This window comes from Chaetodon auriga, chromosome 10, assembly GCF_051107435.1.
Source record: "Chaetodon auriga isolate fChaAug3 chromosome 10, fChaAug3.hap1, whole genome shotgun sequence".
Classification (NCBI taxonomy): domain Eukaryota; kingdom Metazoa; phylum Chordata; class Actinopteri; order Chaetodontiformes; family Chaetodontidae; genus Chaetodon; species Chaetodon auriga.
Window position 1 is genome coordinate 10683249 of NC_135083.1, and position 16758 is coordinate 10700006.

General features: G+C 42.2%; 1 protein-coding gene across 1 annotated transcript in view; it reads right to left on the reverse strand.

Moving 5' to 3' along the window:
• Nucleotides 1-3280: 3280 nt before the first annotated feature.
• The window catches only part of LOC143327701 (sterile alpha motif domain-containing protein 10-like), a 46926-nt gene continuing 33448 nt past the window's right edge, over nucleotides 3281-16758 (reverse strand). Inside the window, exons 4-5 of the mRNA XM_076742190.1 lie at nucleotides 13115-13255; nucleotides 3281-4948 (exon numbers count right to left, since the gene is read on the reverse strand). Coding sequence (XP_076598305.1) covers nucleotides 4926-4948; nucleotides 13115-13255 — 164 coding nt within the window. The 3' untranslated portion in view covers nucleotides 3281-4925. The remainder of the gene's footprint in view (nucleotides 4949-13114; nucleotides 13256-16758) is intronic.

Here is a 16758-nt window from a genome sequence, read left to right on the forward strand (position 1 = left end):
AAAAATGCCCCAAATTTTGCTAAACCTACTGAGTTTAAAGCGAAAAGATCCTCCCAGCTATGAATGTCCTAATGAGTTTGCTCAGCTTTGTCCATTTAAAACCAGGCTTTTATGTTTTAATCTATCCTGCAATCCCAAAATTCAAGGTCAATATTTAGGCACGAGCTATTAATCCTATTCATGTTCATAACAGCTACATAAGCCTACAGTCAATATAGTATTGGATTTTTTTAAATTGCTGCAAGTTGACTACGGGCGTCATGCACACCCCTGGCATTTCCCACATTAAAGTGTGCTGATAATGAATGTTTAACATGTGGTGTGAAGCCACGTCTTCTTCTTGTAACACGGCTCAATAAATGAATCATTCATGGTATCACTGCCATCTCGCTCGGTTTCGGTAAAACAACAGAGGGGCTCTCTTAGTCTTTGATTGGTGCCTGTCATCATGACCTAATATTTCCTATTAGTGGAAATCATCCGAAACCATGATGTAATGTGTGTGTAAAAAGTGTTTGCAGCGCTGCCAGCAGAGGGCAGCAGAGCCCCATGTTTCCACCGAGGCGTGCATCGGCCCACGCTACCACGTGGTTAAATAACTTAGAATGTATTTTTGTTGGATGGATGTTAGTTAAATCAGTGTTACAAAGACACCAGCAGCTACACGGATGAGAGTGTAAAATATTTTTTTTTCATGCAGATATGGATAAAATTGATAGTCAAGACAGAAAGATGAAAGACCTTTTAATTACTAATCCATCTTTTTGCAGACTGCTATGCTGTCTTGGGTTTATTGTCTAAGAAAATTATATCATCCCACGGATTCACGTTTAACAACAATGTTAGACCATATGTTAAAAAGTTAATGTTTAATTTTATTGCTGCGATTAACAAAAGATTTCTACATTTTTAATGCCCACTCGACGTTTGTCTGCATTCATTCTCCACTAGGGGGCAGTGTTGTCCCGTCAGTAGGAGCAGCTCTTGAGGAAACTCGGGCCCCTGCAGCATCCTTGTCCCTATTCTAAACGTGTTGTTGATTTTCATGCCAGTCTCACGTGTGTCGATGCATCCTGGGACTACGACTTTGGTCTCAGCGGACTTGAGGGGATGACCGGCTGATTTCACGTCACACCGAGCCCGTGGGGTGTTTCTCTCTCTGCTGGGTGACAGCTGCCGTTCTCATGCACAGTGTGTCCAATTGATAAAGTTAAATCTTCCTCCTGCTCTCTTTAATGGCTGCTGATGAATAGTTCACGCGGGGCCTTGTTTGACCCGTGATTAATCCTTTTACCGTGGCGGTGATTTATGTTCCCACCCTTCCTCTGCTGAGTGAGCAAAAGGCTACTTAATGGTTTTTAAAACTGGCCAGGTGGAGTGGTCCGTGCCCTAAAAGGCTCTTGACGAGTCCATCCAGCAGCTGATTGTGTTATTTATCTTTTGACCTTTAAAGTGAAAGTTGAGTGAGCACGCATGCACTTTTTCCACACTGACTTGCTTTGTAGTGGTACACTGAATATTAGCACTTGGGCGCTGGCCAGAAAAATTAGTCTTCAGCTGTTTACGCCACTGAGCAGCTCCACTGGAGCAGCTGCTTAAGGGCTCCTCAGCAGAGGCTGATGAGTGAGGACAGTGTGTTTCTCATTCTATTCCAGTGCTGTCAGAGGACTGAGATCCAGCTGATCAAAGCCACAAGCAGATAACGATAAACAAGCTGGATGGAGACTCTCAGCGTTTGGGTGTTTTAGAGAATAATGACGAAAGACAAGCTTTCAAAAAAAAAAAAAACGCACAAAAAAAAGACACTTAACAATAAACAGCAACCAATTAACTGCACCATCCACCCATCTGCTCCACCGATTTATTCAGGGTTGGGAAGGCCACTGTTCACTGAATCTGTTTATCATACATGTGCCTTGTTATCAACTGGTGAGATGCTTCATGTCTCTCAGTAATTGGATCCCAGTGTGTGTGTGTGTGTGTTTGTGTGTATGTGAACTATACACAGAGACAAAGTATGTGTGTCAGCCAGCACTGTTTTGCATTCAGAGTAATCGTAACTTGTGGACCCTGAGCGACAGGTCAGAGCTGTGGTGCCAGTTTGACTTACCAAATATCGTGTGCAATCCTCGTAATTCAGATTTTGACATTTTGGATTAGCTGTGTTTTCTTTTTTTAATGTTTTTTTTTTTCTGCCTGTATTCTCACATACTGGGAAGCTAAACATGCACTATTTAAGCTAATATCATGAATATAAGAAAGGAGGGAACAAACGACAGAAGGAAGGTAGTAAAGAAGGACGAACAAAAGAGGGAACAAGACAGAGAAAAAGAAAGACAGATGCTGTGCAGCATTTCTTGGTTTTGGCTAGAAAAGGACATCTGGGGACACTTTTGGGATTTGAGGAGAGGGCCACTGAGGTGAATCACTTTTGTGCAACTTAAATGGAAGCAGTTGGGTTTCTGTGTGTGGGTGCGCATGTGTGTACGTGTAAAAAAACCATCACACAGGGAAAGGGCGATCTCGTGGAGTTTCTGCACGCTCAGTGAACACATTATAGTAAAACGTTTTATTTCTACTTTTGTGAATCGTGTTTTCAGTGATTCCACCTCCACCAAGTGTGTCACCGAAGAATGGGGAAAAGAAAAGAAGGATGTTGTTGCCAAAAGGGTTTGGAAGTTTGCATTATTCCAAATTCACACGTTCTGTAAACACCCGGCGCAGGTTAATTACAGCGTCAGCGTTGAGACAGACGGAACCCTGTGACTGTCCAATGCTCCATTTATTTTGGTCTAATGTTTTCCAGTGGATGTCATCCAACTGTCCTTCCACACGGAGGCTTTTGTGGCTGCTCGGAGGACACTCCATCACTTCCTTCTCCTGTGCAATCAGCTTTGATGATGGGAAAACTGCCAGTGCACAAACTGACTCTCAAAGACTAGAAAACAACAATTGCAAACTCGTTCCAAAGAAGTGATTTCTGTCATACATTTGGGGGAAAAAAATGTTTTAACAACTTGAAATGTCGCCCCATATAGAAAAAATCTTCAGACGAATGAGTGTTGACGTCTGTTTTTTGATACCTGCCTTAATTTGTTTTGGTTGCTTTTTTAAATGTACCTTGTTAATTTTTGCTTATTTCTAATCAGGACATTTTGTTGAGTTGATGTAAGTTTTGTATTAAATGTGTTTCAGTGTGTGCTGACTGGACTCTATATTAAAAACTCAAGAATCAAAACAATTAACATGTTATAGTAAATACAATATGAAAATCAGGACCAACAATCTCAATTAGTTTATTCTAAAAAGACAACTTTCACCACCTTCCAGACCACATGTCTTCATATCTGTAAAGCAGATAAATACGTTTCATTTTTCATCAATCATCTGACAAAGTAAACCAAAAGTGTCAATATTTACAGTACGTCAGGTAATCCAAAAATAATACAGCATGTTTTCTCCCTTTTAACAGTCAATTACTTACATTAGCCAAAGACCTCCTCTCAGAGTACAGGTGGAAGGATGGTTTTGATTGTTTGAACTAATTTATTTATTTACGTGACTGAAACGTCGCCATCGTACACGGCTGTCTGCTGCTGTCTCCAGTGGCATCAAAGGTGCTCGCTTCAGTCACGCTGGGAATCTTGCATCTGGGTAGCTGTCATGCTGTCTCGATATCCGAGTATTTGACATCACAGTGTCACACCAGGGACAGTAAGTGGGTAGAATACTACAGAGGCTTGTCCTTTTTCTTCGTGTTTGTGCGCGAGAGATGACGTACAGTATACAGTAGCACACACACACACACACACACTGAAGCTACGAGGCTGGCAAATGCTGCCACTGTGACAAACATGTATATTTCCCACAGCAGATACTCACACTTGCACCTCAACTCGTTAAAAAAAGACTTCTTAATATGTTTCCCACACAGTGCTACTCCTCTCCACCCTTTATGATTTAAATTATTGCTTTATAAAGCATAGACGGTCAGTGATTATCACATTAACTCCTCAGGATCCACTCCAATAATAAAAGACTAATACTGTTACAGTATACGCAGATTTTACAGTTATTCTACAACGCTCATACCGTACATATATATTTCTAACTTCTTGCTGACATACTGCAGATCAGTCACATACAAAGAGACTGATTGTTGGAATGACATTCGGCTTTAAGTGTTATTGTCGATGCTCCAAACTCAAAAGTCCAAAATTAAAGAGATGAAAATGCAGTGTGGGCGGGGAATTGATTAAAAATCGTATTGGTATTAGTCGAAATGTATTTAGGACCAGTTGTAATTCCTTGTGAACACGCTCAACTGGAGGCTTCCTCTATCCACAGGTCAAATGGCGGCGCTGCATGTAAATCCATGTTTACACCACATGTTTTCACAATCACTGGGTTCAGAGTTTAAGGTGAGATGAATCTGTGCCAGAGAGTTATTCATGTAGTGACCTTCACCAGAGGGGAACGACTATGAGAGAAAATACTGTGCACATGTAAAGCAAATGTCAAAAATAAACCCAAGCGCAGTTATTCATCACAGTTCTGTCTTAATTGCCCAATCAGTCCGAATGAGGCAGGAAATCAAAAGGAGATTTGCTGTGATCAAGCATATACCAGTGAGAGGCCTACATCATCACTAGTGTTGTGAATCTTACATCTTATCACTATGTTACAGTGGGTTCCCCTGCCTTGAGCTGGGCTTTGTCTCTGTTTCAGTGTCTGTAAACCAGATTGGCCGTGTTGAATGAGAATCCTCCAGACGGGCTGGCATGTAGTCTATAGGCTCGTCCTCTCCCCTTTCACTCGTTGATTCTCCGCTCACATATCTGAAGACAGCAGCTCTTCCATGGCTCCTGGAGATGTATTGTGACAGGGGATGAGGGAAAAGGCTGCCAAATGGATCCAGGGATGAGCTAAGAGAAGTTTCCAAAGGAGGCTGCAGAGTGAGAGAGAGAGAGAGAGAGAGAGAGAGAGAGAGAGAGAGAGGAGGGAGGGAAGGGGGGGGGCGGGGCAGTACATAATTAGGATTTGCATGGATAGAGAAAGCAGAGGTTAAAGAGCAGAAACAGTACTCTCGCATCATGTCCCATTATATAACCCTGATTCCAAAAAAAGTTAGGATCCCTATCCTTGTATATCCTTTATACAATCATGTGTTCACAAAGTGGTGAACCTCGCTCGATCCTCGCTTGTGAACGACTGAACCTTTCCAGGATGCCCCTTTCATACCCAATCATGATTCTGTCACCTGTTACCATGAACCTGTGGAATGATCCAAACAGGTGTTTTTGGAGCATTCCACATCGTTCCCAGTCTTTTGTTGCTCCTGTTCCAACTTCTTTGAAACGTGTTGCTGCATCAAATTCAGATTGAGCATGTATTTACAAAAAGCATACAATCTTATGAGGTAAAGCATTGCCCTTGTACAGTTTTCAATTGAGCATATATCAAAAACGAATAGCAAATGTTCACATTCTGTTGTATTTATGCTTTTCACAGTGTCCCAACTTTTTTGGAAACAGGCCTGTAAGTCTGTCTCTGTTAATGCACCATGCAGCGTTTGCTCCTGCATGCTAAAATGATCTCGCCTTGGAAACACATCACTCTCATCTAAAAGCCTTTTCAAAGCACAAGTATGGGGCTCATAACCTTCCTGAATCTGTATGTGACACCTTACTCCCCCAGACTGTAGTGAATTTTCAAGTTACCCACGTGGCTGGCCTCTCATCATGTAACACGCTGCACTCAATCACAGAGCAACAACCTCTGTAACAACCAATAATTTAGCATGAAACACTGGTTGACTGAATAAGTAAGAGAACCGTGGCAGTGCACGAAGGGTGCTGCGATGTTGCCGATGCAGGTAGAGAGAGAGAAAAGAAGAACATCTTCAAAATAGAGGTGTTTAATAATCAAATGCAGGTGTGGAGCTCGATTTATAATATATACAAAGCCTAGTGTGCATATTTCTACAGCATTATTCTACTGTGCTGTTTCAATATACACTGCAGTTAAATTCAAAATAGCTTTACATTAAAGGGACAAAATTATGTCATTAAGCTAATCAGCAGGAAATAACAAGCCTTTTTTCTCAATGTCATTACCTCTTTGTCTCCCTCTCGAAACAACAGATGTGACCAGGTGGTTTCCCTGACAACTAGCCACCTCGTTGTGTCCTGAAATGACACACGGTGTCAGTGGGAAGGTGGACTTTCCTCTCCCAGACTGCTGGCATTTCAGCCCTAAGCCCCCCCCCCACCCCGCCTCCTGATAGCTGAGGAAGACGCGCCACCTGTCTCTAGACACAGACAGATGTAATGTGGCACTGGAGTGAACCTGAACCAGGAAACGATGGAGAGAGAAAGAGAGAGAGAGACAGAAGGATGGAGAGGAACTGATTTGACTTGAGGCTTGTACAAACGCAGAGACAACCGCTTCTCTGATAGAAATCCTTTCAAATGAGCTCCCAATGGAGTCGTCAGAGCCTATAGGTGCAGCAGAGGAGGAGGAGAGGCAGAGGGGAAGAGGGGCTTGAACAGCAGCCGGGCAAAATTTGCGCTGAGGAGAACTGACATGTTCCTCCTTTTTCTCTGTCTGTCATGCTCAGAGTTTCATTCATATTCTAATTCAGAGCTACAGTTCAGCTGGCAGACGCCACATGGAGCTCTGAGTAAAGCTCTGCAAGGACGGGCAACATCACAGGAGCGTTTCAGAGGAACAAGGTTAGCAAGACAGCCTCCCACGGCAGCCGGCCGCATATCTTTTGAGGCGGGCTAGGGGGTCAAGGCTTGCCATTGGGGCTATTCTCAATGCCATCCTGTTTCAGCTAATTACCGCTGAGAGTCTGAAACATGGCAGATGGCTACACACAAAGGCGGAGACCGACTTTGATGAAAATTTGATGCGTTGAGAAGGAAGGAGGGACTGACAGTTTATTATAAAGATATACCAATATCCAGAGGCTGAGAAGAAGGAGATCAGATCCCCCTCTGGGCTCTGATCTGAATCCTCCCCCCCCAAAGCTTTGCAGATGTTAGCACAACCCCTGCATGGTTCACACTACCCTGAGAGCTGTGGCTCTGGGCTGTGGAAGACATCATCCCTACTTTTCACTGACTGACTGGTAAATAGCACAGCCTTGCCTCCTGAAAACATGAAATACAGCGTCAAAAAAATACAAACACAAGATACATGCACAAAAGGGAACAGCTTTCCCTCCCTTGAAAGGGTTATGTGCAAGAGGAAACACGAACAACAGACTGAAATAATGCAATGCAAACGGCAGCAGTGAAGGTTGAAGTGGAGGATGGGCCCGTATGTACAATTGCATTCAGCTTTGATGCTCTGCTTTGAATTTCCACACTGCATTATTTTTCAACTGGCAGCAACTTTAAAATTTGAATAAGTTTTGTTATTCAGCCATGACCTGAAACTTTGCCCTAGTGATCCTAACACAAAAATATACGCTTTGAGGTTCACACCCTCTGTAGGATGGAAAAGGATGGAAAAAGTTCATAGTTTGTTGGAGTTTGAATGGAGTCAAAAACTTCAAAATGACTCCCAGCACTGATAATGCATATCAAAACTTCACTATGCTCAATGAGGGAGCAAGAAAGGGGGATGACATTCACACAGCAGCATGACAGCAGCATGACTTAAAGCTTTTTCTTAATCAAATTTGTTTTTATTCAGCCAAAACTTTACTCTTTGCATTTCATATAACAGACATATAAAAATGTCCAATTTGTGATAATTCGTGTCCAGTTTGAGGCTCTTCTTCAGTTGTGGAAGAACATGAAGTCTACTATAAGTAGCCTGTAATTCAGCATTTGTGCTCATCTTACACATGTTTGCAGTACTCTGTTCCTTAGCTGGCTGCTGTGTCCCATTCTTCAAACTCACAAAGCGCCTGAAGGTGTCAGATGCTGTGCTGCGTGTTGAAAATAACACCACATTCACAAATTCATGGTTCCATTCACGTATTCTATGACAGCGGTAAAGAAGAAGGCAGTGAGGAATATTCAGCAGACAGCGTTCTCAGAAGAGATCTGATAAAATGTATGAGAAAGATTTCTGTTCACTGAGGAAACAAAGAAAAATGTCACTTAGCTGCTATTACAGAGAACAAAAGTTTAAGGGGAGCGGAAATGAAGTTTTGCACGCCCTTAAATTTGGGAGTCTTGTGAGAGACAGGTGTTAAAAAAAATGGTCAAAGCTGCTGCAGTTGAGGGACTTTTAACTCAGCCTTCCATCTCTGCACTTCCAGTGTGCAGTGCACGTTTTCTGTCAACTATTTTAAATCTCAAGCCTAATTCAAGGAAACCCTGAGGACACTGTGTTCGTCAGACTTCAGAAAGCTGCCTCCAGAGTCAGGGAGGACATTATACAACAGTTTTGACTGGCTGAGTAGTCCCCGACATGATGAGTAAGCTGACCTTAATGTGTAACACCGTCGAGGTGCCCCTTTAATACAAATTTAATTCTGTTGTTAAAACCCTTTCCTGAAATCATCCCATTTCCTAATCAAAAGTAAAAACATGAAAAATCAGCAACAAATACACTTACATACATTTTCTGTTGACTCAAACACAAAAAATCACTATCTCATTCAGTCACAGACATGCTTTTTTTTTTTTTACTTCACACTCATTTTTTTTCCTTTGGTTATTGTGTGGAGAACAACATTTTCAACAATAATTTGCAACAGAAGTAATGTGATTCCATGTTGAGTGTGAAACGCTATTACAGTGCTTTGAGCAAGTGAGCCTGCTCCTGACAGATTACCACGGAGCAGAACGTAGGGCCCCACAGCCAGGGAATAAAACAAGCTCTCAGACCAAGCTTTCTTTCACTGTCCATGTTCCTTCATTAACCTCTTTACCCGTCTCATTTCCTTATCTCCGTGATCTGTTCAACATCTCACCTTCACCTCCACGGCTCTATCCTCTTTTTTTTTTTTTTTTTTATATCGCTCCCTCTTCTTCCTTTTCTTTGCTCTCCATTTTTAAACCTAATCCTTCAGGCGTTTCGGTGCTCTTTGCTATCATTTGTCCTCTTAATTTTGTATCACATGTTTTATTTTCAAAAGGAGCTGGAGAAGACACAGAGACAGCACTTACACTTGCTTGTAAAGGTTTAAGGAATCACAGAAGAGAACATTTCACAAAGCTGCTGATGTGAGAGCCTTGTAAGGGTCGTGTTAAATCCTGCTATCATGGCTCAGATCAGAGACAAACTCGCATCACATTCGAGCTTATTCGTATTTTCGTCCTCTTTTCAACATTTATTGTGAGATCAATATTTAATTTTTGGTAAATCCATTGGAGATAAATCAAAGCTGACAGGCGGTATGACACAAGGCTTTACTAAATCACACCAGAATTGTAAATGTATCAGGAGAATCACTCAGGGAGAATAGCTGGACGGGTGCGTTAGGCTGAGTGCAGTACAGTGTGAACCAAAACAGCCTGTGTTCTGCTTCTTAACGATGAGCGTGACGGCAAATCCAGCAGGTGCATTAGCTAGTCTGTGACAAGTCCGGCTCTTTATTTCTCACCTCTAGCCCTCATCCTTTCTATTCCACCATCACTACGCTTCTCCACATACATCACCTACGAATTGCCAGTCGAAACATCAGCATCATCTCTCTCCTCACCATATCAGTGTGTGAGTCTGCAGCCGTGCTAGTAGCTCTGTGAGGCTGCAGTGGAGATAAATGTGAACGGTCACATTTCAGCCTGTGAGGAGCACAATTGTCCTCAAATTGTTGAGAGATTTCACTCAAAACCACCAACTACATGGTGGTGATAGAGGAATCGCCAAAGACAGTGGGAGTCATCCTCTGGGGACCATGAATATCCATCCAAAATTTAAGTGTCGATCCATAAAGTACATGTTATAATATTTCACTGGATAAGTGAACATTTTGACCTGCTGCTGAAAAATCAGGAGATCATTAAAGTTATTACAATTCAATCTCTGGGGACCACGAATGTCTGCACAAGCTGTCATGGCGGTCATCTACCTGGTAGCTATAAAGATATTCCAGTCTGGACCAAAGTGGTGGACTGAACTGACATTGCCATCACTAGAGATATTGTTAGTTTGGTTAAAAGCACCTACATACTGCACGAGTTGTTGAGAGACATTAACACTTAACATTATTTTTGGATACACCTCATTTATTAAAGTTGAGGTGCAGAGACGTGTGTTTGCCTGCTGGCTGCGTGAACACTCAGACCTCCATCACCCCTGTCCTCATCTACACCTTATCACCATCTCATCACACTTCTCATTTCATTTCCAGCACTGAAACAACCCCCATTACCACCCCTTCGGACGCCTCCCACCCGGTCTTACCTTTATCACCTCCGAATAGCCTCCAACCCTGTGAACCTCAGGTGTTTTATGAGGCCACCAAATTAGCTTGCCCTTATTGCTTAGAGTCAGAGCCTGCTGAACTGGCAAATTACATTTGCATTGCTCTATGAATAGAAGTGTCCAACAGCAATTTAATTTTTTCTCCTTACCAGTCATTGCATTCCATCTTTCATTTTAATTCAATTCAACAGTCTTGATTGACATGTACGTCATAAAAAACTATTTCCACTAATTGTCTAAGAGGAGTGAGCTGAAATTATTAGAGAGGAGAATTTGGATTTGTGTGTTCTGGCCATCCACTGGTTAAAGGAACAAGCAACTGTGACGTGCGAGGTACCTTTGTCACATATCACATATGCTTGGTGGTGGGAAGCACTTGTATATTTGAAGCACATATTGTACTTCATACTCAATTACTTTTATCAGTTACTAGGTCATTTTGCAGATTATTAACATAACATATACGCTACCGAGCAGTACATAAAGTAATTAAAACGAACCTCGTCTTTACCAGCTGCAATATTAAAGTGATAAATGCATTAATAATTATAATCCAGTACTATCATATATATTATTCTGAAATGGGCCATTCTGCACTTTTACTGTTGGCATTTTAAACCTGCAGTGCAGAACTGTTGATTCCCCCTTCTGGCAGTGAGAGTAATTACACAAATACTGTCAGGACCAGGGGCTTTGCCACATTCCTAGTTGCTGAAGCCTACTCTGTTAATACGGTTGCTCCAATCTGCAGCTGTGGCCAACCAGTCATTGCTGGTTGATGTAAACCACATCACGCCCGTTGTGCCAGGATTGTGTAACTCGTATGGCCAGGGTTTGAATGTCTATGTAGAAGTCCCACCTACTTTGATGTTAATACTTTTGTACTTTCACTTAAATTAGACTTTTTGCGTGACTTTTACTTTTGACTCCCTATTTTTACACATTTAACTGAAAGACCTGAGTACTTCCTCCACCATTGCCGCCTTCACTGAGTCAGTCCAACCAGAGAGATTCAGTTTACTTGCTCAGCAGGGCTGATCTTTTATATCATCACTGGCTCAGAGAAAGGCTTGTTTGGTTCATGGTGCCTATGGTTTGTTTTTTCCTGAAGTTTTCGAAAATGCTTTGTTTAAACTATTTTATACCGTGCTATTCAATGACTTCACATAAACTGATTATATTGCCAAATGCCATCTCACAGTCAGGAGCCCATTTATATGACTTGCTTAGTCTCTATAGATCCCAGAGTTGCAGTCTCCTTATCTTTTAGATCACATCTACCTCCTTCTGTCTCCCTCACTCGCAAACACTTTTCATATTGCTGTGGGAGTGTGGAGCTCTCACAAAATCTGGCTCAGATACGCAGTTGATGTTGATGTCTACAAAAACACATTCAGGTCCCAAAGGTGGGTCAAAGGAAAGATTAAAATGGGCATAAAATCTCGAGTTATTTATATCATTTCTGTCAAGCACTTACCTCAAAGCAGACTGTAGTGAGTAGGAGAATGCAGGGGGAAAAAAAACAGCATCAGCAGCATGAATGATCACAAAGTGAGAGTGTGAGCTTGTCAGATTGCAAAGACCGCTTCACTTACTTGTTTGAATGTAGCTGGTGATTGTAAGAGCCCTTATGCCATCAGCTCATAATGATCAGTTGATGGCATAAGCAGCTTCATTGCTAATGTATTAGTCTTTTTTGGTCAGACCTACTTATCTCAGGGGAGATTGGACCTTTTAGAGCAAATGGTTACACAGTTATTATTATTTTTTTTTATTTCTGCAGATGAGGTTCCTCTCTTCAGGGTGCTACATGAATCAGAAAGGAACAGTTAAAACTGCTCGACATTTTTTGCTCCTTGCTTCAGTGCTGAATTACTAGACAGCACATTAGAAACTACTAAAGCAACGAGCATGTTGCAGTTCCCCTTAAACGCTGCAGATTCCCACTCATTCGAGACATGAGCTCAACCAGGATGCTGCTGCAGCTGAGAGTAGGTTATGATCTTGAAGATTATGGTGCCCACAGGAGAATGAAGGAGTGAAATGGCTGGTGAAGATGCTCAGTGCATTTGGTTCAGATTACAAAAGAAATGCCTTTTATTCAGGCGTAATAAAACTGAAGAGTTAAAACAATATTTATGCATGTATCTGCAATAAGTACATTTGGTGGACTTTTCTTCTGATACTCGTGTAGTATTTATCCAGGTGTCAACAGGGAACATTTTATTGCAAAGTGGAAGATGTAAACAATCTCCAGGGAACATTTGAAATCCACTTCTAGAGAAAGGAAATTGTGTGGACATTTCACTTTGATGACTCAACAACCACCTACAACAATCACTACAACAGTCAAAACAGGCTTGCAAGAAGGAAGCCACATCAAACCGCTGAATCCAGGTCAGCAGTGATAGACTGAGGCAGTTTATTGATGGCTGGATAATAAAAGTGTTTACCGAAGCCATCATTCAGAGGCAGGGCAGCAGATCAAGAGCTGCCATCAATAAAGCCACACACAGCCACAAACAATTGGACTTCGATGTCCAACTCCACGTATGTCACAGCAGGCATGCGTGCCTCAGACTTCCTCCTTCCAATTTGGCCAAACCCAACTGCTCTCCACCTGTTTGTTAGTGTCTTCATCGTTCCCGCTCTCACAAAAACACAGTTACTCACAGAAATGCACAGAAACATGGTTGCTCACACTCAACATCTTGTTACTTACTTCTACTAAGGAGCTGCAAGTTGCGGACCTCTTCTCTGACCTGCAGCTGGAGGACTTGTTGGAGGACCTCCTGCCTCAGTGTCTCCTGGACGATTCCCATTCTCTCCAGCTTCTCCCCGTTCAAACGCAGCAACGCCCGTCCTGCCCGGAGGAGGAGCATGTGGATTAAGTTTCTTTTCGAATTTCGAACATTTTTCCACACAGTTATTTTTACCAATAGAGCTGATTCATTTCATTCAGCCCATGTATACTTGTCTTTTCAGTCAACCAGATGGTGAAAGAGTTACTTTTTCTATGAACAGCCAACTGTGAAACAGCAGTAGGTAAACTCCCTTCAATTTGCTCCGTACACTGAATACAAGATTAAAAGTACCTTGGGGTGTCAATCTGAAATACAGACACAGTTGCATTCCAGATAGATTAAACTCCCTGGTGTTATTAGAAAATAATTTCCAGGCACAATACAACCTCTTCTTAAAGGGGTTTGCACATTCTTCCTTTGTGCATGTGGATTTCCTCCCATACTTCAAGCACATGCATTTCATGGGGATATGAGACTTTAAATGGCCATTTTGCACGAGTGTAAGTGTCGACACTATCGGTGCAAATGTGCACATTTATGTCGTAGATTCACTATCTAATTTGTGACTGTTTATTTCTTTGTTCGCACTGCACCCTTCCAGTCTGTAGCAGTAAAGAGGCTGGCATGGGAGGGACTGCTCAGGCTGGCTGTTTCCTGTGGCTGAGTTTTACTGGAGAGTTTGGCAGTTAACCCTGGGGACACACACATTTAACATGCCATTACCCACAGTAAACAGCTTTTACAACCAAGTTGCACTCACACAAACACAAAGGCCGTATCAAAAACTTGCTTGTGTGGTATTACAGACACACACACCCAAACACACACACCCATGCGCACACAGATTACTATGAGTAGGGGAGCTATGTCCTTCACAGGCAGACAGAAGAGGAATCCATCATACCTGCAGCAGCTCTGTACGATGCCCAAATCATAATTAGACTCATTACTCATGCAGCTCACTCTCCATTTCATTCCATTCATTCCCATTTCCTTTCAGTGGACGTCAGTACCTCTGCTGTATCTCTATCTTTCGCTCTGTTTCTGTACAGTATCTATGCATTAAGGATGTACTGCAGAGGAAAACTCCTCCAAGCTATGTCCGAATGTATGTACAGTATGTACGTACTTCATACGTCACCCTGTTTACTTCATCGTAATCAGGGTCTTTCTCCCTCTCTATCTATCACACACACTCTCGCATACACACACACAAACACACACACACACACACACACACACACACACACACTTAGACTCAAAGTGTAGATAATGGGACGCAATCATTAAACCATGTCTCTTGTTCCTTTATTTATCCACAGCAGCTAATAAGCAGGTCTGTCGGAAGAGTGCACGAGAAAAGAAGAAAGGAGAGAACAGAGCAGAACAAAAGAGAAGACAAGAAAATTAGCAAATGAAAGGAGAATTAGTCCTTTGTCCCTTTTCTGAGCCCATGAAATATAAATATCCCTAATAGAGAGGCAGTGGTCATATTTCATAAAACTGGCCGTAGGGCTAAGAACAGATTTGCGTGTCTTACAGAGATAGAAGATCGACTGCGGTGGTCTGCTGTGATCCTCAGTGGACTCAGGCCTGAGCTAAGTGCCTCTAAAACCATCTGTAAAAACTAATGTAACATGCCTCAAGCCATAGTATTCTCAGCACCTTCACCTCAGCAACACCGGTATTCTGTAAAGTAATAGCAGTGCATCAGTCCTTTGCCCATATCCCCTAACTGATACAAATACAGCGCATGTCATCTGACCACATCCGGAGGCTAAAGCTGTCTGAACAACAACACTTGCAGGTGGAGTGAGAAGCCGGGTGTCATGGAGAGAAGCAAGATAATCGTATAAATACGGGGATAACGGCACAAAGAATCGGCTGTCTCTCCTGTAAGGCATTCCACAGTGTTGTACACATGAAAACTGCTGCATGAAGTATGTGTGAAAGTCAGATTACTGGGAAGGCAGTCAGACATGGACCGCCTTATTCTAATTATTCTCCTAAAGTTTGGGATCTGTAAAACTCTTTGACCATTCGACAAACACTTCTGTTGATATAAACTGGCCCCTTTAACGCTGTCATATTCCACCTCTGGAACCCATTTTCCCCCCATCAGTTTATGCGCCTCCCTTACGTTTTCAAATGTGTGACTCGGTAGACTCATCTGCTGACCTCATCTGCACTCTCACAAATCAATCTGCGTCTCTTTCTACTCCAATCTTCATTTCAGTCTTTTATGTTCCTCCTCCACTGTGCTCATAGCTGCATGTAGACTCTGGAGGTAAACTGAAATAGGATTTCAGCTTGGGAAAAAAAAAGCTTTTGATAAAGGTATTGAACGTTTAGAAAATTCAGCTGAATTCAATCAAAACAAATAAAAAAAAAGAGAGTGGTGTTGAAGGAGAAGTGAAATTTTGGTTATCAGGATGGCACAGATGTACTTTTACCTTTGTCTGCAGGGACACAACATTGAGGAAACTCAAACAAAGATTTGTTGAAGTTAAGTGATTGGTACTTTGTATGCAACACAGACTATCAAACATCCTATAAGAATGTAGAAATATATTAATTGGATTTTTTTTTCCCCATCCCAACTCTTTGAAACATGATATACACCTCTCACTGGAGCTAGACAAGCCAGACCTTGCCATACAACCAGATGGGCTGGAACAATACAGACAATAGCTACCTCTACTGTGGGCAAGTCTCCACTCCCTGGGAGACAAAACCATGAAAAACCAGTTAGCTTTCATCATGGTTTAATGGATATGTGTATGTGTGTGTACATGTGGTTTAAAGGCACATTATTTACTTTTCCTCTGAGTCCAGGTGCTCTCTGTTTCTAGCACATAGAGTAGAACAACCCATTTTGTCTGAGTGCAACTGTCTTGGGGATACAACAACAATAATTTACCATTTATTTTGTGCACAGTTTCAGTAATCTTTTTACACACACACACACACACACTTCTGCATGTACACGCTCATCAACCTCTTCACTCCATCTCCCCTACAGCCCTCTCGTGTGTGCTTGCCAACAGCAGCACCAGTACGTCCTAGAAAAACCACTGCCCTTGGTCTGTGTGCATGTGTGTGTGTGTGTGTGTGTGTGTGTGTGTGTGTACAAATGAGACAAAGCAGATGAATGGGGCTCAAATCAATTCCCCTCAGACAGACTTAATACAGCTCCTAATAATTGCCTGCAGATAGGGAAAGCAGTGCTGTCAAAGGGAGAAAAGAGACACAAAAACAAAAGCTGTTTCAACAGAGATCGCTTTTCTCAATTTGGCTTCAAAATAAATTGCTTATTAACAATGTCTGTGGGCAAATGGGACACAGTTCTGCCTTGGCTAGGACAATAATGACACTTAAAGCTGTCTGAAAAGCAATCCAGGAGGGAGGAAGGTAAAGACTTCCTCATGAAAGAACAACCTTTAGATTAAACCTGTGATAGCAGTCCAGTTCAGTCCACGCTGTCTCTGAAGGCCGACACTGTATTATATTTCTTTCATGTTGTACATAAAGCAACAGCGAGGTAAGTATGTATGTAGCCCTG